The following is a 22,564-nucleotide window of genomic DNA, read 5'->3' as shown; positions in this document are numbered from 1 at the left end:
TTAATTTAGAAAAATAAAAATAATATATCAAAATTCTTAGAAAAGAAAAATCTATCCAATAAAAAAATAATGTGAAATTTTTATTTGTAATAAAAATTTAAGTATTTAATACTTGTTAATTAAGCATTTTTCTTTAATCCTTAATTAGATTTAAAATAAAAACCAGTAAGAAATTAAAGAAAACACTAAAACTAATTTATTTCATCATTATTTTATCAAATCCTTATTAGAAGGATTTAAACCTTATATAATAATTTCCTTAGATATCAAATCTCTAAAAATAATAAAATACCAAATTCAATATTATATTTATTTTAAGTTGTTAATAATTACTTCAACCCTAAGATGAAGTTCTTAACCTAAGAACTAAATAGTAATTATGAAACCTAGTTGCATTTTATATAACATTATGGTTTCATAATTCCATGTGAACACTAAAACCCTAATTCCCTAGAAACCCTAGCTCCACTATTTTATGCGTGAAACCTAAATTATTCCCAAACCTAAACCCTAAGTAACATGTGATCATGTTACTTCATTAATAATCATAGATTCATATCTAGCAACTAAATACTAGTTCAAATCCACATAAAATATGGGGACCCTATCACTACTAATTAGCATCCCATGTGTTCATCATCATCGACCTAAGTAATCAAGTAGGGTTAACCAAGTGTAAACCCTAGATCCTATTACCAAAACAATCATCCTTAATTATCCAAGCTTAGCATCACACCATGGTGATGAAAACTAATAGCAACCATACCTATTATTTCACATTACATAACCCTGTTCCACTAAACCCTACTAGTATGAGATAATTAACAAACATCCTATTTAGGAACCAACCAACCTTTACTTAGGAAATTCAATAGCAAACCTAAACAACCCCAACCTAATTATTATACTTCTTATTATTTAAGAAGTATGTTCTTCAAAAGTTATTCTTTCGAAGAAAATAGAGAGTAACCTCAACCCTAATTGATATACCTCTTATTACTTAAGAAGTATGTTCTTCAAAAGTTATTCTTTTGAAGAAAATAAGGAATTCTCATCAACCCTGCTTATAAGGACCTACTATAAACTCTAGCTAGCAATCACCAGCAAGATGAACTCACCATGGTAGCAACCATGTATAAATAATTGCTTAAGTTGCTCATGCTTAAGTAAAACCAATCAAGACTAATTGCTGATGAATCCAACCATGTTGTGATCCATCTACTACTTACTCCGAGAAAGTGGAAACCAAAGTAAACCATAGAACCCCACAACCCTAATTATCATACTTGTTCTTTATTAAAGAACATGTTCTTCAAAAGTTATTCTTTTTGAAGTATATGATAATTAATCATTAACCATGCCATGTAGTATTAAAACCAACCACTATTCATTACATGTTAGGATTATACCAAATGTTATTGTTGTGTGCTATTAATGCTATTATTATGATATATTGCAGCACATGTTTAGGATACCATGTAACAACACCTGAATAAGAACCTTGTATGAGAATCATTCTAAAAGTGCAACACACCCGAAACTAATCATTACCACTCACTAATCCTATATCATCGGGGTTAGGTCACGCTTAGAGCGATTGCATCTCATACTTATGCATTATTGCATCGTTGCCAATCTTTTAAACATCGTCCTTACCGGATGATGATGCTATTTCAGAATTTGGAGTTATTGCGTATCGAAGACCTTGACTGCATAATCTTGCAGTCAAGAAAGGCAAGTTCATCACTTGCTCATGTCATTTGAGTATTTCTATCAAATTACTTGCAAAGTATTATGGTTACCACTATTGCATAAAAATCAAAACCACTATTTTCATAACTATGAATATGACTACGTGGTGGGCAATGGAACCATGGATTGTGTTGATATGGTGGAGGTTCCATTGCAAGGGTTAATATCCATCTAGGATTAAACAACAAATGTCGCCGAGTGATTCTTGTGCCGTAATACCCGTGTTAACCATAAGATCCGGAGTGGGACGGAGTAGTCAAAAGTGTTTCCACTTCTCGTACATCAACGGATGCGCTTACCGTAGACACTTGACCCAGAGTTGGGCAAGCGGTGGGGTGGGGATCCCATTCTAATTCCCCACGGTAAGTGGTCTATGATGGGTTGCGGCTCCGGCGAAGGAGTTTGGTTAACGAGTCCCAAACTGTTGTCGTGGTCGGGGTCCATCCTTAATTGGTATAAGAGGACCGACGAGGACCCAGGGTCGGGGTATGCAACGAAGGGTGGGTGTGCGAGGTAGCGGAGGAACATGATTGGCTAGACCTTATACCGGGCCTCACACCAAAGGAAGTGTGGACGAGCTCGCGGCTCGGTTGGCACCAAGGTTAAGATCTCTTATGGGTAAAGCAACACACCTCTGCAGAGTGTAAAGAACCGTGACCTGTCACTCCTCGTTCCGGGATATGGAACTGCGAACGCGGCCGGAAAGGAGCTCCATGAAGTTCTAGTAAACCGGTGAAGGCCGACGGACATAGTTCTTCCGAATAAAAGCAACCTTTTGAAGAAATGGTTATGAAAACCTGCATTGGTATTAGACTTTCCGGTCTAATGCTGTAGCTAGTGCATTAAACACCTCTTTCCTATAATGAACTTGTTGAGTACGCTCGTACTCATCCCACTCTTAAATCCCCTGCTTAGATATGGAGGCATCGAAGGAGGATCTACGGTGCAACTCGAAGGCCGAGGAGTCAACAACTACTTCACGAGACAGGACCTCGTCGGAGGAGCCGGTACCACATCCAACAAGGAGAAAACCTAGTTTAGCCATAGGAGGGAACTAGCTTCCTAAACCTAGCTCCTATTTAGCTAGAGTCTATTCTTAGCCTCTCGTAGTTAGTGAAATACTCTACAAATAGAGTTCGTGATAAGACTAGACTACGAGTCGTTCTTCCGGAGTTATCTCGAGTTTTACCTCATTGTAAAGTAGGAGGTCTGTGCTGATCTTATGTAATAGAGTCAATGTTGTAATTCTATAGACATACCTTGGACCCGCATATGTTTCTGTTGTACCACTCTGAGCGATATAATACTAGTGGAACGGTGTTTCATTGGTGTTATATCAGACTTGCATACTACACCATGCAGTGGTATGCCGGGTCACCACAAATACTAGCCAGCAGAAGCTTAGAACTAGGTTACCCTAGCAACCATCATCTCGACGAGATCACAGCCGAACTATTCGGCACCCCATTGTAACCTGTTTTCATCATAATCAAGAACGAGACGAGCGGGACGTAAGGGTTTTACCTCATCGAGGGCCCCGAACCTGGGTAAATCGCTCTCCCCGCTTGTCTGTGAACCGATGTCTCGTGTCAGCCTACAGGATTCCATCAACCCTAAGCCCCTATCGTAGGGCATTGCCGAGGAGCACCCTCGACAGGTGCGGATGCTAACCCGAAGGTGGACTTTTTAGGCATAGATGCATGCTGGATGACGGTCTATGTTCTTTGTCGTAATGCCCTAAGTAAATCTCATAGTAGTCATCATGATATGTATGTGCCTTGTTATGTCCTTTCTATTTGTCAATTTCCCAACTGTAATTTGTTTACCCAACATGTTATTTATCTTATTGGAGAGACACCACTAGTGAACTGTGGACCCCGGTCCATTCTTTTACATCTGAAATACAACCTACTGCAATCATTGTTCTCTTTTGTTTTCTGCAAGCAAACATCATTTTCCACACCATCTGTTTAATCTTTTGTTTTCAGCAAGCCGGTGAGATTGACAACCTCACTATTAAGTTGGGGCAAAGTAGTTTGATTGTGTTGTGCAGGTTCCACATTGGCACCGGAATCCCTGGTGTTGCGCCGCACTACACTCCTTCATCAACAACCTTCACATGATCTTCATCTCCTACTGGTTCGATAACCTTGGTTTCTTACTGGGGGAAAACTCGCTGATGTACTCATCATACCTTCCTCTTGGAGTTCCCAACGGACGTGTGCTTTACCGTCACAAGCAGCGGGGACGGCCACGGGGTGCCGGACACCCTATCGGGCCGCGCCGGACAAAAACGGGTTTGGGGGACGCGGCTGAGAACGTTTTTTTTGTCCGGCATGCCCCAAATCGCTATGGGGGACGGCTTGGGGGACGCGACTAGAGATGCTCTTAGGAGAACCGCACCTCAACAGGCGCCGCACAGAATCAGGCAGATGTAGCGCCCCCGCGTAGTCGAATCCTTGATGGTACCCCTTCGTCCAACTCTCGGGGGGCCAGGCGGCGGCGGCCAGATCCAATCACCACCGGCGTGAGATCTGGACCCCTCTCCCTCCGCTTGCCGCTCCGGCGGCAGGAGGGGGAGGGGACCTCGTTCCTCCTCCGTTTTGTAGCTAGGGCTTGGCTGTTGTCGTGCGTCGTTGGGGTGGTGGGAGTGGCGCCCGGGCAAATAAATCTGCATCAACTCCACTCCCACACCGACGGCGACCTTCACGGCAGCGTCTCGAAGTTGTTGGCAACGTGTGCTTGTCGATCTTTTAGGTCGGCAACTTGGTCTTCTCGCCGATCTTCAGATCTAGCGAGATATGTTTTTCGACGTGTCACTAGCGCTTGTCGTTGTCCATGACGGCGCTAGGGGCCAGGGCGAGGTGGTTCTTCTGGAGTGAAGTTGTTGGTCCGGAGGTGGTGTATATGCGGTTCTCTCCGACTTCGTCGATGGGAGGCGGCGTATCTTGGTCCAAGACAGCACGGGGACGTCCCCTGGTCGACGTGCCACAGCGATATGTGCCTCGCTGCTTGCAGCATGCCTGTTCATCGACTCACAAAGCCTTGTTGGTGATGGTGCTTTTTTGGATCTTGCAATGGTGGAGGCTCGGCGTCACTTCTTGCGTTCGTCTTGGCGGCGTTGGAATTGGGCGACGGGTGATGACCCACAAGTATAGGGGGTGTATCGTAGTATCTTCGATAAGTAAGAATGTCGATCCCAACGAGGAGCAGAAGGTGTTGACAAGCAGTTTCGATGAAGGATTCACTGTAAATGCTCACGTGACAAGTATTCGGGGGTTTTGATGTAACAGATGAATAAAGTACGAGTAAGTAAAGTGCGGGAGTAACAATTGCAGCGAGTGGCCCAATCCTTTTTAGCACAAAGGACAAGCCGATTTGTTTACTTATAATGACCAAACGTTCTCGAGGACACACGGGATTTTAGTCTAGTGCTTTCGCTACATACGGCTAATTAATCTTCATTGTTTTGATAAGTGTTGTGTGGGTGAACCTATGCTAATGTACCGTCCTTCCTAGGACTAATACATACTTGTGATTATACCCCTTGCAAGCATCCGCAACTACAAGAAAGTAATTAAGATAAATCTAACCACAGCCTTAAACTCTAGATCCTCGCGATCCCTCCCGCATCGATATACCAACGGGGGCTCGTGTTTCGTCACTCCAGCAACCCCGCAATTGGCAAACGAGTACAAGATGCATTCCCCTAGGCCCATAAAGGTGAAGTGTCGTGTAGTCGACGTTCACACGACACCACTAGAAGAATAACACCACAACTTAAATATCATAACATTGAATACTACTCAACCATACTTCACTACTAACATTTAGACTTCACCCATGTCCTCAAGAACTAAACGAACTACTCACGAGACATCATATGGAACATGATTAGAGGTGATATGATAATGAATAACAATCTGAACATAAACCTTGGTTCAACGGTTTCACTCAATAGCATCAATAACAAGTAGAAATCAACACCGGGAGAGTTTCCCTATCAAACAATCAAGATCAAACCCAAATTGCTACAGCGGTGACGAGGTGCAGCGGTGGAGACGGTGGTGATGATGATGAAGATGATGGTGATGGTGATGGAGATGATGTCCAGCTCGATGGCGGTGACGATGGCGTCGATTTCCCCCTCCGGGAGGGAATTTCCCCGGCGGATTCCTGCCCGCCGGAGAGCTCTTTCTCTCCGGTGTTCTCCGCCCCGCGAGGCGGCTGTGGCTCTTCGCGACGTACCCCTTCTGGCTTAGGTTTCGGGACGAAGGTATTCGCGAAGAAAAGGAGGCGAGAGGGGGCTGTGGGCCCCCTCCTCACAGGGCGGCGCGGCCAGGGCAGGGCCCGCGCCGGCCTGTGAGGGGGGCCCATGGCGGCCCTCCTCAGCTCCCCCTTCTGTCTCCCTTCGTCATCTGGAAAAATAGGAGTTTTCGTGTAATTCTCGTCAATTGTTGATCTTCCGAAATATTGCATTCTGACGATGTTTTTTTCAGCAGAATTCTGGCTCCGGTGCGCGATCCTCCAATAATCATGAATCATGCAAAATAGATGAAATAACATAAATATTATCTCCAAACATGAAATATATCAATGAATAACAGCAAATTATGACATAAAATAGTGATGCAAATTGGACGTATCAACGAGCGGCGGCTGGCTACGGTGGTTGCGGGAAACCATAGGGATCGTTTTGTATTTCTCGATCTTTTAGAATTTTATCTTCAAATTCAGGATAATCATTTTATCTCGGTTTATCTTTTAGTTTTCACGTGTGTTGCTTCACGTAACTTGATTTTCGATTAATGAAATATGTGATTCTCAAAAACAAAAAATCATTGATGGTATTGTGTTTCGAAAAAAAATCATTCCCGTTCGTCAACGTTTTTTAAAGTTTTTTATGACTGATAAAAAATGTGAAAAATGCCGTAGAGTACGATACAAGCCGTTCGCGTTTGGACTTTTCTGACCCTACCGGATAAGGCGGCCTCCGGCAAAATCCCCAATTCCTCCAGTCTGCTCTCCCCGACCTCCAAACGCTCCCATGGCCGCCGTTTACCCCACCACGGGCGCCCTCCCCACGCGCCACTCCCCTCCCTCATTTCTCCGGCCGTCTTCCCTCTCCTGGTCCGCCTCCATCACCCAGCACCGCGCCCCCCTGTCACCGCGCCTCGCGCTCTCGCCGCCACCCGCGGCCAATCGGCGGTCCTTCGTGGTGCGCGCGGCGTGGACGCGGCGGTCGCGGGGCGAGCTGGACAAGAGCCCGAACCGCAAGTCGTGGAAGCAGCGCACGGACATGTACATGCGCCCGTTCCTGCTCAACGTCTTCTTCTCCAAGCGCTTCGTGCACGCCAAGGTCATGCACAGGGGCACCAGCAAGGTCATCGCCGTCGCCACCACCAACGCCAAGGACCTCAGGACCACGCTGCCGTCCCTCATCGACGACAACGCCTGCAGGACCATCGGCCGTCTCATAGCCGAGAGGTCCATGGACGCCGACGTCTTCGCCATGGCATACGAGCCCAAGAAGAACGAGAGGATCGAGGGGAAGCTCGGGATTGTCATCGACACCATTAAGGAGTATGGCATCATTTTTGCCTAGGCAGGTTCCAGACTAGAGCAGACTGTTTTGTTGTATTTCTGTAGCTTGATCCATGTACTAGCCATTTTTGTTCAGCTTACCTTATAGTATTGATAATGATCTAGCAATAGCTTCTTGTGCTAATAGTATTGTCATAATGGTGTTTTAGTGCTATTTTACTCGTTAAATTTCATTACAGCTAACTACATACCAGGTAGGAAATATAAGTTCCGCTATGTGAATTTTGCTACTGAAGTATTCCCTCCGTTCCAATGTAATTGATGCAACTTTGTCTAGATACACATGTATCTGTACATGTCTTAGCGTGTAGATACACTCTATCTAGACAAAGCCGCGTCACTTAATTTGGAACGGAGGGAGTACATACGTATACGAAACATATGTATTTGCAAGGAAATCGGAGCTGCACAAAAGTGATGGATCAGTCAGATGTATAGCCTTCAATTTGTTGGTTATCAGTTAATTGATGAATGATTTTCAGGAGCTGTGTTGTTCATAGCCTTCAAATAGTTAGTATAACTGAATGGTCCGGACTTTCAGAATTTTACTGCATGGTAGCTATGTTCCTCTGCTGGTTAGCTGAAGTGTTGTCTCTTGTGTTGTTCATCAAAATCATGTCTGGAACAGTGGAACTAGAAGAGATCTAGTGAACGAAACAATAAGATATATGAAGTTTCTTTTTGTTGAATGCAAATGATAAGAACATCCTCTTTTCTTTTGCAACCAATGGTAAGGCCTTGCAATGCTGGTATTTTTTAACTGCATACAGACTACAGTTATCCTTGTACTCCCGAAAAGGAGAATTATATTGTTATGTCTGTTGAGTTAACTCTACGAAGTTGAAATATTTTCTCTGCAACAGACGATGACAGTATGTACCTAGCCTTGTGCATGGCATCATTTTGCACTGATCCTGATAGAAAATCTACTGCTTTCTAACAAGTTGCCTCAGTTGGTAAATGCCATTTTATACCCGCATGGTGATCAGTGGTTGTGAGACTAAGCTCTTTGCCTATTATCAGTAGTTCAGTACCATCTTGTTATGTTTGTAGTGCACAGATACTATCCCGATTTAGAGTTTTCCTGCACGAATTCACAAATGAAATTACTTCTATCCCTTGTGTCTCTTATTCATGGGAAATGAAGTCATTAAAGGAAGATTTAAAGTTTTTCTGCACGAATTCACAAATGCAATTACTCTCTCTATTGTCTCTTATTCATGGGAGATGAAGTAATTCAATGAAAGAGAGCGATCCCTAGGCGGCTAGGTTTTTGTCCCCTTTGCTGGCACCGCCACCGGTCCTTCTTGTCTCCGATGGCCTTTTAGGCCTAGAGGTATGGCGGACCCTGACCTCTCACCAGCGAAAGGTTTGTATTTCTTGTTTCAGATTTTCCATGTGTCTTCTTTAGGATGGTGAGGCGTCGGTGACATCTTGAAGTATGAATAATGTCCTCCTTGCCCTATCCTCCCTACAGTGGTGCGCTTAGCACCAGCGGATGGCATGTAGGGTCCTGTGTCCAGCTGATCTCCTAGGATCTGGTTGATTTTCGTGTTTTGTTGGTATGGTTTGAGGTCAGTCTTTTCTGATCTACGGTTATCATCATTGGCAATGATTTCTGCTTTGGTGTGTTTATCCTTTAGGGTTTTCGCACTATGACTTTTCGCCTGTCTACTACAACAATTTGTACTATGAAAATCTTAGCTCAGCTCCAGTAATAGAGGGGTGAGGACGGCGGCATGTCTTCGGTTAACGATCTATGTCTAATTTTATTACTTTTAGAGCCTTTTGTACTACTATTGGTGATTATTAATAGATTGGTGAATTTTTCTTTAAAAGTCAACACTACTAACATAATTAGGCACGAGAGGAAGATTTTGGCCCCTTTTGGCTGCTCATATGTTGGTTATAGAGCAAGAATATAATATGCAATTCTTTTCACATAATGGCACAATAATGAGTAAATTTTCACACCTAGCCTTGTGCATGGCATCACTTTGCACTGATCCTGATCGAAAATCTACTGCTTTCTAACAAGCTGCCTCAATTGGTAAATGACATTTTATACCCGCATGGTGTTCAGTGGTTTGAGACTAAGCCCTTTGCCTAATATCAGTACCATCTCATGTTTGCAGTGCACACATACTATCCCGACTTACAGTTTTCCTGCACAAATTCGCAAATGAAAATACTCCTCTCCCTTGGTATCTCTTATTCATGGGAAATGAAGTAATTCAATGAAGATTTTGAGTTTTTCTGGATGAATTCACAAATGAAATTATTCTCACTGGTGTCTCTTATTCATGGGAAATGAAGTAATTCAATGAAGATTTAGAGTTTTCTGCACGAATTCACAAATGAAATCACTCTCCCTGGTGTCTCTCTTATTCATGGGAAATGAAGTAATTCAATGAAAGAGAGTGATCCCTAGGTGGCTAGGTTTTTGTCCCCTCTATCGCCACCACCGCTGGTCCTTCCCACCTCCGATGGCCTTTCAGGCCTCGGAGGTGGAGGTACGGTGGACCCGACCTCTCGCAGGGGAAAGGGGTTGTGTTTCTTGTTTTAGGTTTTCTATGTGTCTTCTTTAGGACGGTGAGGTGTAGGCGACATCTCGAAGTCACACTAAGGTCCTCCTTGCCCTATCCTCACTCCAGTGGCGCGCTTAGCACCAGCGGATGGTGTGTGGAGTACCAGCCGATGGTGTGTGGAGTCGTGTGTCCAGCTGATCTGCTGGGATCCGGTTGGTTTTCATGTTTCATTGGTGTGGTTCGATGCTAGTTTCTTTCGATCTACGGTTGTCGTCATTGGCGATGATTCCTGCTTTCGTGTGTTGGTCCTTTATTAGGGTTAGCACTATGACTTTCCCGCTTGTCTACTACAACATTTTGTACTATGAGAAGCTTTGCCCGGCTTCGCTGTTGGAGGGATGAGGACGGTGGCACATCTTCGGTTTAACAATCTATTTTTATTTTTTATTACTTTTAGAGCTTTTTGTATAATACTACTATTGATAATTATTAATGCATTGGTGGATATTTTAAAAAAAGTCACCACTACTAACATAATTATGCACGAGAGCAAGTTGTCGGCCCTTTTGGCTACTATGTTGCTTATAGAACAATAATAAATATGCAAAAAAACATTCACATAATGGCACACAATAATGAGTAGATTTTCCACTTGTCTAGTTCTTAATTTTTTCAAATTTTGTACAAACTTTTGTAAATGGTTAATAAATTTATAAAAAATAAAATTGTCAATTTCCACAGTGTACATCTTTACGATAAAAAAAATATGGTCAATGAATTAGAGTTGAGTAAACCTATCACTAACTATTTAATTTTGCAGGCTCGTCACACACGTGACCGTCAACAATGATGTTTTAGACACTGTTTCAGCTAGAATCTTCATGGTTTGCTATACTAGTAATTATATATAAGTTTTTGTTGTCTAACTTTGTTGAATTAAATTAAAAAATATTTGTTATGCAAACTTTTATTACATAATTACAATGTAAAACAAACAAATTAGAACTCAAATTACCAACAAACTATATATAAATTATAAAAAAGTTTCCATTTTGTACATAAATTATTTCTTTAGGAACCACATATATCTCAATGGTATATACTAGATGATTAAGGTTCTCTCTCATGTGATAGCTACAAAAATCATACTCATGCCCCAGAAAGGAGTTACAATGCAACAATATAACTTTCATCAAATAAAATAAATGTTATAGACATGTGAACGGTTCTCTCGCCACAATTTTTTTCTATATATGCACATGTATCAACTGGAGCTCTGATCACTTCTTGATGTTATTGTACTTCAAAATAAGAGAACAAATGGAGCATGAACTCTATATATTTATATCTTATGGTGTGAGGTTTTAAGATATTCCAACCACTATCACACATGTTATTTAGTGTTCTAGTGTATACATTGTGGATATTTTGTTTTTGTGTGTGGATAAGTATAATGTTTGATACTAAAATCTTGTCACACAAAACATGAAGCTAAAGTTATGGATCGGAGGAAATAGTTTTTTAAAGAAAAAAATGTTACTATTATTTTAACAATGGAGAGTGACACGTGTTGCACTAGGTGCCCGCTAAGCAGTTAATACCTTTATACCAAATATAAAAAAAATGTTTTCTTGAGAATATATTTGGAAATGGAGGTGGCACTTTTAGTGTCAACCGCTGTCTATCAGGATTGTACATCTTAAGTCTATGTTTTTCTATTCTTAGGTTTTGGATCGTCAGAGCATCTCCAGTCGCGTTCTCCAAACCGCGTCGAATTGAGCGTTTGGGGGACGTGTTTTGTTCGTGCCGCGTTTGGGGACGTCCCCATCCGCGTCCCCCAAACACCGTCCCCAAACATTTTTTTAAAACTTTTTTAACACACAATCATTTATCAAATATAACATAGCAATAAATATGTTTGGGGAGATAGTTTTCAAATTAAAATACAACAAACAATAAAACAACTAAACAAATGTAATAAATAGGGCTAGATCAAGGTGCCGCGACATTTCCTTTGATCCTCCATAAATGCTCAACGAGATCAGCTTGAAGTTGATCATGAACATTGCTGTCACGGATCTCTGCGTGCATGGTGAGGAAATTAGCAAAATCTGCAGGCAACTAATGATCAACCTCCGCAAGAGGGCCCTCACACTCATAGGGACCAATATGTGTCCGGACATTGTTCTTGCGGTCATCCTCGATGATCATGTTGTGCATGATCACACAAGCCTGCATCACCTCCCACATTTGGTCGTGAGACCAGCTTAGAGCAGGGTACCGGACAATGGCAAATTGTGCTTGAAGCACACCAAATGCCCGCTCGACATCCTTCTTGCAAGCCTCCTGTGGCGTAGCAAAGTGGGAATTCTTCAGACCTGATGGATTCGACATTGTTTTGACAAAAGTGGTCCATTTTGGATATATACCATCGGCTATCTAGCCGATGGTATATTGGTGGCCATTGTCCAGACTTTCAGAATTTTACTGCATGGTAGCTATGCTCCTCTGCTGGTCAGCTGAAGTGTTGTCTCTTGTGTTGTTCATCAAAATCATGTCTGGAACAGAGGAACTACAAGAGATCTAGTGAACGAAACAATAAGATATATGAAGTTTCTGTTTGTGAATGCAATGATAAGAACATCCTCTTTTCTTTTGCAGCCAATCGTAAGACCTTGCAATGGATATCAACGTTCAGTATATGTCTTTTATGTACAGACTACAGTTATCCTTGTACTCCCGAAAAGGAGAATTATATTGTTATGTCTGTTGAGTTAACTATACCAAGTAGAAATGTGTTCTCACGATGACAGTCTATGTACCTAGCTTTGTGCATGGCATCATTTTGCACTGATCCTGTTAGAAAATCTACTGCTTTGTAACAAGTTTTTTTAGAGCTCTTTCTAACAAGTTGCTTCAGTTGGTAAATGCCATTTTATACCCGCATGGTGTTCACTGGTTGTGAGACTAAGTCCTTTGCCTAATATCAGTACGATCTTGTCATGTTTGGAGTGCACAGATACTATCCCTATTTAGAGTTTTCCTTGCATAAATTCACAAATGAAATTACTTCTCTCCGTGGTGTCTCTTATTCTTTTTTTTTTAGATAAAGGTGTCTCTTATTCATGGGAAATGAAGTAATTCAGTGAAGATTTAGAGTTTTCCAGCACGAACTCACAAATGAAATTACTTCTCCCATGTGTCTCTTATTCATGGGAAATGAAGTAATTCAATGAAACCGAGCGATCCCCAGGTGGCTAGTTTTTGTCCCCTCTACCGGCACCGCCGTTGGCCCTTCCCGCCTCCAATGGCCTTTCGGGCATGGAGATAGGGTGGACCCTGACCTCTCTATGGCCAAAGGGTTTGTGTTTCTTGTTTTTGGTTTTCTATGTGTCTTCTTTAGGATGGTAAGGCGTTGGTGACATATCGAAGTTAGAATTAGATCCTCCTTTCCCTATCCTCACTCCAGCGGTGCACTTACCACTGGCGGATCGCGTGTGGAGTCGTGTGTCCGGTTGATTCCCTGTGCGATTCGATCGGTTTTCGTGTTTCGTTTGTGTGGTTTGAGGCCAGTCTCTTCCGATCTACGGTTGTCATCGTTGGGAGTCGTGTGTCCGGTTGATCCCATCTGCGATCCGATCGGTTTTCGTGTTTCATTTGTGTGGTTTGAGGCCAGTCTCTTCCGATCTACGGTTGTCATCGTTGCCGATGGTTGATGCTTTGGTGTGTTGGTCCTTTAAGGTCTTAGAACTATGACTTTCCGCTTGTCTACTACAACAAATTGTACTATGACAAGCTTTGTCCGCCTCCGTTGATACGGTGGTGAGGACGGCAACGCGTCTTCGGTTCAACAAAAAAAATTATTACTTTTTAGAACTCTTCATACTACTATTGGTAATTACTAATAGATTTGTAGATTTGTTAAAAGTGGTCACTACTAACGTAATTATGCACGAGAGGAAGTTGTTGGCCCTTTTCCCTCTCATATGTTGGTTATAGAGCAAGAATATAATATTCAATATTTTTTTCACATAATGGCACAATAATGAGTACATTTTGCGGCTTGTCTAGTTTGTAATCTTCTCGAGTTATGTACAATATTTTATAATACTTGATAAATGTATAAAAAAACAATTGTCAAGCCCTACAATGTGCATATTTACAACAACAAAAAGAATGGTTAATGAATCAGAATTGAGCAAACCTATCACTACCACCACAGTTGACCGTCAACAATGTTATTGCGGACACCATTTCAACTAGAATCTTCATCCTTTGTTGTAGTACAAATTATTCATGAGTTTTTATCGTCCAACTTGTTTGACCTAAATTAAAAAATATTTTCCGTGTGGAATTTTATTATATAATTACAAAACAAAATGAACAAATCAGAACTCGAATTACCAACAAACTATAAATAATTTATAAAGAAGTTTCCGTTTTGTACGGAAATTATTCTTTGGAACCACATATAGTGCAATGGTATAAACTCTTTGATCAATCTTCTTTTTTATTATCCAGTTACAGAAATCATGCCCATGCTCCAGAAGGGAGTAAGGATGCAACAATACAACTTTCATTAAACAAAATAAATATAATAGACATGTGATAGGCCGCTTTCACCACAAATGTGATTTTTCCTACATATGCATGTGTATCAAGTGGAGCTCTAATCACTTGTTGATATTATCGTAGTTTAAAATATGAGAACAAATGGAACATAAACTCTGCGTATTTATATCTACGGTTGAAATGTTATGGTGCGAGGTTTTAAGATATTCCGACCACCATCACACATATTATTTAGTGTTCTAGTGTATAAATTGTGGATATTTTGTTCTTCTTTTGTGTGGATAAGTATAATGTTTGGTCCTAAGATGGATCCAAGGAAGTACTTTATTTTTCGTGTATTTTTTTTTATCATGAGTGTACATCTTAATTCTATGTTTTTTTATTCCTAGGTTTTGAAAATGCCCCAAGCTAGCAGCCCAGCCCAGGTCGTGACAACAGGTCCATGTCAACCCAGAGCAGCATCCAATAGTCCATCGACACGTGGCAAGCATGACGATGACGATGCTTCCAGACTACTCCTACAACCTACGAGGCGACCATGCAACGCACGCAACTGACTCGACCAGCCTCGAAACCCACGTACGGACACGAGCTCACCGGCCAGTCGGCCATCTACCCTCCGCCCGAGGTCCGACAAGATCTGGCCCCACATGCCATAGACCCATTGTGCGCGCGCACCGGTACCTCGCGGTATTTTATTTCAAATTAAGAATGTTAAAATTCGCAATCAGCTCGCCGATTCCTATCCGGTGATGAAGACAGCGAGAGGCCGGGCGGCGTAAAGGTCGGTCCTCCACGGACCGGAGCCGATTCGGAGCCGTCCATCGCGGGACGTGCGGACAGCGTGAGCCTGGGCCGGGTCCGGCAGGGGATTCGCCGCCCGCGAGATACCCGGCTGCTATATTGGAGAAAACGTCAACGAGTGTGTTCGGTCTTGGACTATTGCTTTGCCAGAGCCAGCGACGATCTCTCTTCCTCGTCTTCGCCTCTCCGTCCTCCCAAAGGTCTCCTCTCGTCCCGGTGAGTTTCCCGAATCCCACTCCCAACCTCAGTGTTCTCGGTCTCTTTGATCTCTGTTTGTTTGATCCGTGTCGCGGTTTTGATCAATTTAACCGCGGGCCTGTACGGCGCTCATCTTAGGAAGTTCAGATTCCCCGCTGGTTCTTGGCTGGGCAGGCGCCCTGGGTTCTTTCCTGGCCTGGTCGGTGCGTTGAATCTTGAGACGCCTTGCATCAGTTCCGAATCCCCGCAGGGGAGGGCGTGGACGGATTAGCAATCTCCGCTCGTTTCCTGCCTCTCTAGGAGCAAACCGATGGAGTTATTACAAGCTGCTTATGGATGTTGAGCTTTATTAGAAATATCGGTATGGTCTGCACCTTGAAAACTGTGGAATCGATATGGTCTAGCTAGAGGATACTTGGACTCTGTTGGAGTTGTGGTCTGGAGCATACTTGGCGTGATTCCGTTTAGAATGTTACTATAAGTTTCAGTTCTGGTCTAGAGGATACTTGGAATGATTCTGTTTAGAATGTTAAGCGTGAATCTCGTGGTATCTTTTCTAGCTGTGCAGAAACCTATTCTTAGGCTATGCTATTGGTCCAAGATTAGGTAGACAGACCGGCCGGGTGCCCAAACCTCTGCTATTATTGGCTTTGTTCGTTGAATGGTTGGTGTTGAGACGCGGAATCGCCTGAATTTTGCCGATTAAGTAAATCAAATAAAGCATGATCTGTTGATGCTATAGTATAAATTAAGCTAGGCAAACCTCCCCACCCTCCTAGTTGTGCAAAGAACCAAACTCTATCTTCGTTAGAGTTCCATCAAAGGAACTAACGAGGCTAGAGGTTGGTTCTTCTAGCAAGGTTAAGGGCTCATATATATATAGTCAAAAGATATATATATTTTGTGACATTTATTGCCCCTTATACTACATCCCCAAACTTTTTTCCAGGTTAGTTTGTTCGTAAGTCTCTAGCACTGTCGGACGAGGTCTCTTCATTTGATAAATCTGACATGATGAATGTTTCATTTTCAACCTGTTGCTCGGGTGGATTATTTGAAACCCCAGACTCTCTGGAACCGTTTTGTCTTTTAAGTGTTCCCAAAAATGTGAGAGACAAATCTCAGATGTAGGGTATGTAATCATGGAATAGCATGCAAAAATCCTCAAAATATGACTTTGTCTCCTGCGCAGCAGTGCCGCGATAGGTATATTGCGGGTTTTTTTACAGAACACTGGTGGGCGTGTCTTTAGAAGATTGAATCTTTGCATACTTCCATTCTGTAGCATGTCCTATGTTCATGACACTTTTATTTTTTCTGATACTCCAAAAAAAACATCATAAAAAACGCGTAGAGGTTCAGAGATGTGGTCTGTCTTTCAAGGTTTACAAAAAACTGAGACAATCCATCTGAGTGGGGAATGCTAGAAATTAAGAACCGATAAGATTTTATCAACCAATATAACTAATTCTGTTCTATACAAAAAACAGAAGAGATGATGAATTTCTCGTCATTTTGAACCGTACACAAATATTCTTACTTCCTTTATGAATTTTCACATGTTTTCGTTTGAAGCAGTACCTAAAGACATGTTTTTCTAATTTTCGAAAGCTCAAAAATGCAAAAAAAGAAAAAACACTACTCTCTCCGGTCCATAGTAAGTGTTGAGGGTTTACTGCAAAATAGCTCAAATTTGAGCTAAACCCTGGGAACCTTATATGGATCGGAGGGAGTATTTAAAACTAATCTAAGGTTCAAGACATCAAGTTAAGCGGTATTTCGAAGTTCACAGTTTCCACAGTTTCATGGTTTAGAATTTATAAAGTCGGATCAAGCACCATAGTACTATGAACTTTCAATTTTTTAGTGTTTGTTGTCGCTCAGTGGCAAACTAATCAGCACAACTACATACAGATTTAGGTGTTCGTTTTCCATTTTTTGCTTCTTTTACACATTATGATAAATACCCACTAAGTTTAGTGAGTCTGCTCTGTTTTCTTGTTAATCCCACTAAGTAAAATAAAGTAATGAATCTACCATTGTTTGTCCGTACTCTCGTTCCTATCGTGTTCTCTATGTCTTCTTGATGTTGCAACTTTCCAGAATTCTAACCTCTGGCGTCCCCACTTTTATAATTGAAATGCAGCATTCCGTACTTCGGTTGATGGCCTCACCGGCAGCTTCAGCAGCAGAAACAGAGTTCACTCAGGAAACTGCTCGCCAGTCTCTGATCGCGATCTCCCAGTCCCTTCCTGAGGCAGGTTCACTCCGAAGCACCAACGTCAAGCCACCGAGCACCCCTGTGGCAAACGGGTATCAGGATGCTGGGGCGGCGAACTGCAGATCAAAGCTGATGTCAATCTCTGACCTTTCCTCTCCTGATGCTCTACCCACGCCATGCCCTCCCAAGAATATTGCAACCAACTGTATGATGGCTGACGCCTAACTCTGCGTATGTGGACATGTGTTGGGCGTGGTGTATCGGTGTTTCTATTTTCTTGCGGTGACGTCCTTTAGCCTTTTATTGGCTTGGTTTGGGGTGGAAAGGAAGTGTTTGGGCACGTGTGTTTAAACTGAAACTTTATGGAAAGAAAACAGACAGTTGTACAGTTGGCTCTGTTATGCTAAGTAAGGAATTAGTTGCTGGAAACAAGTTTGTGCTTCCTGCAGTTGTACAGTACAATTTGTTTTTGTTCCATAGCTTGACTCTAAGACTTTCATGTGTTATATTAAGGGATAAGACTTGTTTGAAATGATTCCTTGCCCTTTGGTTTGGACGAAAAGGCAGTAGGAGCTGCTTTTCATTGATTGTAGAAGAGTTGTACAGAGTACAGGAACAAGGAGAAAAAAGAAAAGCAATCTGAACTACAACAACAGCTATTTCAGTTCAGAACGAATTTCAATAATTTTCCTTGCCCTTCAAGAGTGAGAAGCACAAGTTTTGAATTAAATTCGGCATAATTTTCAATAGCATGTACTTCCTCTGGTCGGTTTTAATCGACGCTAAATCTAGCTAGCTACCTTCTAGCTGTATCCAGTGTCCAATGTCAATTATATCTGATCGGAGATAGTACATTTTAATAACTTGGACCAATTTTTTTATTTTTTGAGTATAAGCCTTTCGGCTAGCTTTATTGATTCTCAAACACTGCTACATCGTTTATGAGTTTTGAAAGTACAAAAACTAGGGGGATCATCATCCCAAAAATGATCAGCATGATCAGTAAAGCTATACCTAGCAAGCACATGAGCAGCTTCATTAGCCTTCCTATTACAATGCTCAAAAGAGGTCTATCTAAACCCAGATGCTAGGACCTAGGAGTCTATAATCGTCAAAGATTGCTGTAGGTGATGTAGCCGAAAAACCACCGTCCACCATTGTTTCAATCACCTGAATGCTGAATGTTATCCAACTGGATATAAATTTGTTGCCTCCCAAAAACTGAGCTAAGCTTAAGCCATCTCGCAATGCATATGCCTCCGCCATGAAAGGATCTGCCACAAAATGAATCTCCTTGCAGCTTGTGATTAGAAATTTTCCATTAGAGTTCATGGCTATAACTCCCATAGCCCCCTTTCCTTGATCGATGTCAAAAGCTGCATCAACATTGATATTTACTGTATCTTCTGGCGGCCGCATCCAAGTCTCTTTTTTTCCTTTCAACTTTCTTCTTTCTTGCCCTCTAGTAATTGGTGGCTAGCACACCAATCGCCATAACACTTTTGTGGGTAAGTTGGAGATTTTCACCATGCATAAACTGTCTCCTTTCCCACCAAATGTACCATGCTCCAGTGAGTAGAATCTCTGCAAAGCCAATACCTTCCAACGACATGCACATGCCCTGGTTTAAGATCATATGTTGACCATAGCAAGTGGCGGAGCCAGACGAAGCACATAGCCTGGGCAAAGCATGAAGGGACATGGTCGATGGACTTTTGCCCATGAAACCTCTTAATTAACTCTTCATTAACTGTTATGACCCCAATGAGCAATTATGGGCAAAGCCCGGGCAGGTGCCCAGGCTCGCCGGGCTGAAGCTCCGCCACTGACCATAGCCCCTAATCGATCATTTTGGAAGGCTTCAGTAACAATGCTTCCAACCCCCAATCTCTCCAAATACAAGCTCTGTTCAAAGGTTGCATCCCATATATCACACTTTGCCACGTAAAAGAACTCCCACTTTTCAACTTCGCCTTCAGTAGTTTACCATCCGGATAGTATCTAGCACGAAGCACTCTTGCACATAAAGAATCAGGATCCTCCGGGAGTCTTGAACATTGTTTTGCTAACATTGCCGTGTTATAAGTATGTAGATCCTTAAGTTTTGCTAACTTGGACAAAATTTCACTTCAAAGGCCTATCGCTCTGCTCGGATAGACCTTGGTTGAAGGGTATATTTTTTATATTTTCATGTTCAGGCCGGCCATACAGACAAAATTTCAGGATAGGCCCAACCAGCACCCTAAAATGGGCTGGACAAATTGTAGCCTGGCCCAATCGATCCCAGGACACGAAGAAAACACGACCCGGCGGCCAGAGATGGTGTTAGCGGCAGCCGGCGGCAATCTGCTGATTCTGCTCAAACATCGCCACACCACCCACCCCGAGTCTCTTAATCAGTATATCACTCTACATCTTCTTGTTGCGCATTTCTTGCTTTTGGGGGATTCGCCATTAGAGGTCCTGCGAGGGAAACCGGAGAGCTCAATTTTGCGCCACAAATCTTATTCGATCGAAGATTTCACCGTGTGCCTTAGTCGGAGCAGCACGACGAGTCGTTGGCTGTACCGGAAGGGTTCGGAGGCTATCATTGTTTGATGATGCAACGTCACTGCGCATATGTATGTATCATCTCCCTCTGTTTCTGATATTTCCTATGAAATTTCTGCACTCATAGAACGGGTTAAACTTTTGTTAGTTAGGAATTCGTCCTCTTGTCTGTGCTTAAGCGTTCCTCAACTTGAAAAAGATTTTCAAACTTGGAAAGTTTAATCGTACTGTACTCTCGGAGCTTTTTTAGATGTCTCAGTTGTCGACTTTAACTCCTAAATTTGGTTCATCGAGAGGACTCTCTTCTCTGGATTTATATCTTCTGGGTGTAGATTAAGAAGTTTTTTTTTAGAATTTGGATTGCCTAAACCAGTATTTGTAGTTAGATATCTCCTTGGATGAAAGTTTTGGATTTTTTTTTCGATAATGATGAAAGTTTTGGATGCTGACATATTTATTTGGAATCTAATTCAGATGTCTAATTTGACTCTAGATAGGGGGGAATTTCATTTTTAGCCCCTGTTCACTTTGTACTTCTATAATTTTCCCTCATTTACTTTGTAGCTTATTTTTTGCCCCATTTTACATTGCTCTTTGATCTATTGTCCCATTTAACTTATTCTGATTTTTCTTCCTTTCGTTTTGAGGATAAGGCTACAAACTGAGGACTATACTGTCCCTTATCTACTTCTTCCTTCACACCAGCACCGGGATGGAGGGAGTATGCAGAATCGCATACTGAATTTTCTCCTAGTCAACTGGTTTGGTAGACAAAAAAAAAAACCTCGAACCTCACCATCTCAGCGTTTGTTTTGCTTTATTCTTTGAGATCCACATCCAATGATTGTCTGAACAAAGAAAATTTGACGATTGCAGGTTAATTAAGTGTGTTCATTTTATTTTTATCAGAAGCTTAATGTTATTATTAATCTTGAAGTATCCAGCAATAACAATTTTATCACCATCTTGAATTTGTTCCAAATAAAATACATGCTGATACTTTTAATCACATGTTATTTTTATGACACTTGCATTATATTTTACACTAATTCTCGAACACGTGTTTGTATTTGAAGAAGACATTAAGTTGTGCACTACTCCTACTTCTTTTTTTGGATATATTTCGTCACTAAGATACTAATTTGGCACTACTCGTATATGAATATCATACTATCATGACACTGACAGACTTTTCCCCATAATGTGTATTGAAAATTTGAAATAAAAAATTTGCACGTACATTTTCACGTGCTACACACCCACAAAGTTGTTTCACGAAAATTCTACTTATCTTGTGGCGTGTGTAAAAAAGACAAATTTCGGTGCTAAAAATAAGGTTTTTCACAACATAAATTTTCTCTTATTTATATAGACCATAAAGTATATCGGTTTTTCTCTAAACTTGACGAACACACATATATTTTGGAGATGTACATGTAGAATTTTTGTCAAAAAATTTCAACACCTCGAAATATATTTTCTTGGTAGAGGGGTCATACGCACCCGGAAGCCGAATTGAATTTTTGTACTGAGACCCTCATTTCTCTCTTATGTTTGGAGCTTCAACAATAGATACAGTTGCTCCATTTCTTTATGTGGTTGCAATTCGTTGCACTTGCCTTATTGCTGAAGGCTCCGTACTACAGTGCAAATTTTGGTGGCATTTTCTTAATGGCGACGTCTGCTGGCCGTCTAATAAAAAGCATTATGGATATGTGTCAAAACATAGACTTGTTAGTCCATCATTGTTAATGTGAATGGTCTAAGATCTACTTGTCAACGTACTGTGTATGATTTAGTTGTCAACGTCTTAATTTTATTTTCTGCAATGTAACTGCATAACTGGCCTTTATATTTTCTAAAGTATCTAATGTTGTCGAACCATCAATGGCGCCTTTGGGTTCCCAAATTTGCCTTATGTAGTTTACTCACTTGATAAATATCACTTGAGCTAATTTCCTCCATCTTGTTGAAGCGTATAAACGAATCGCACTAGATATTTTCATCGATTTGGGGTTTTTGGTTGTGTTGGCTAGTGTTGAAAGTTGACATGATATCGGAGCCTAACTAAAATCTCGAGTTCGAGATTGCGCAATTTACCTTAAAGTTTTGTTTCCCATCGATGTCCATGTACTGGCCTACGTCTGGCTAACATAGTGACACTGGTGTACTTTGGATGAAATGTTTTCTGTATACTGCAACTTCCTCAACTTTTTTTCTGACGGAAAGGCAGACTAGCGTACTTTTCATTAATTAGTTGAGGAGTACAAGATGTGCAGTACAAGTAAAGCAAGAAATATAAAATGCAAAAAATTGCTAGAGCAACATAAGCAAG

The 22,564-nt window shown here is 41.7% G+C and overlaps 2 protein-coding genes and 1 long non-coding RNA gene across 4 annotated transcripts; all 3 read left to right on the top strand.

The window, feature by feature from the left end:
- The first annotated feature begins 6,737 nt into the window (after positions 1 to 6,737).
- On the top strand, positions 6,738 to 7,480 carry LOC124687351 (39S ribosomal protein L18, mitochondrial-like). Its single transcript, XM_047221143.1, has one exon. It carries the CDS (start codon positions 6,800 to 6,802, stop codon positions 7,355 to 7,357), a length of 558 nt encoding a protein of 185 aa, XP_047077099.1. The 5' UTR covers positions 6,738 to 6,799; the 3' UTR covers positions 7,358 to 7,480.
- A 1,848-nt stretch (positions 7,481 to 9,328) lies between these two features.
- LOC124687350 lies at positions 9,329 to 9,643 on the top strand. Its single transcript, XR_006998188.1, has 2 exons — positions 9,329 to 9,406; positions 9,492 to 9,643. It is a non-coding gene; the product is annotated as an uncharacterized LOC124687350 (long non-coding RNA).
- A 5,722-nt stretch (positions 9,644 to 15,365) lies between these two features.
- On the top strand, positions 15,366 to 18,211 carry LOC124687349. 2 transcript variants are annotated; one of them, XM_047221140.1, is made up of 2 exons: positions 15,366 to 15,476; positions 17,605 to 18,211. In XM_047221140.1, exon 2 carries the CDS (start codon positions 17,623 to 17,625, stop codon positions 17,902 to 17,904), a length of 282 nt encoding a protein of 93 aa, XP_047077096.1. In that variant the 5' UTR covers positions 15,366 to 15,476; positions 17,605 to 17,622; the 3' UTR covers positions 17,905 to 18,211. The 2 variants fall into 2 exon arrangements, with proteins under 2 accessions (XP_047077096.1, XP_047077097.1); XM_047221141.1 differs by having other exon boundaries at positions 15,451 to 15,460.
- The last annotated feature ends 4,353 nt before the right edge of the window (positions 18,212 to 22,564 follow it).

Source organism: Lolium rigidum, chromosome 2, assembly GCF_022539505.1.
Source record: "Lolium rigidum isolate FL_2022 chromosome 2, APGP_CSIRO_Lrig_0.1, whole genome shotgun sequence".
NCBI lineage: Eukaryota > Viridiplantae > Streptophyta > Magnoliopsida > Poales > Poaceae > Lolium > Lolium rigidum.
The sequence above is the reverse complement of the archived record's forward strand: the minus strand, read 5'-3'. Positions and strand labels throughout refer to the sequence as shown.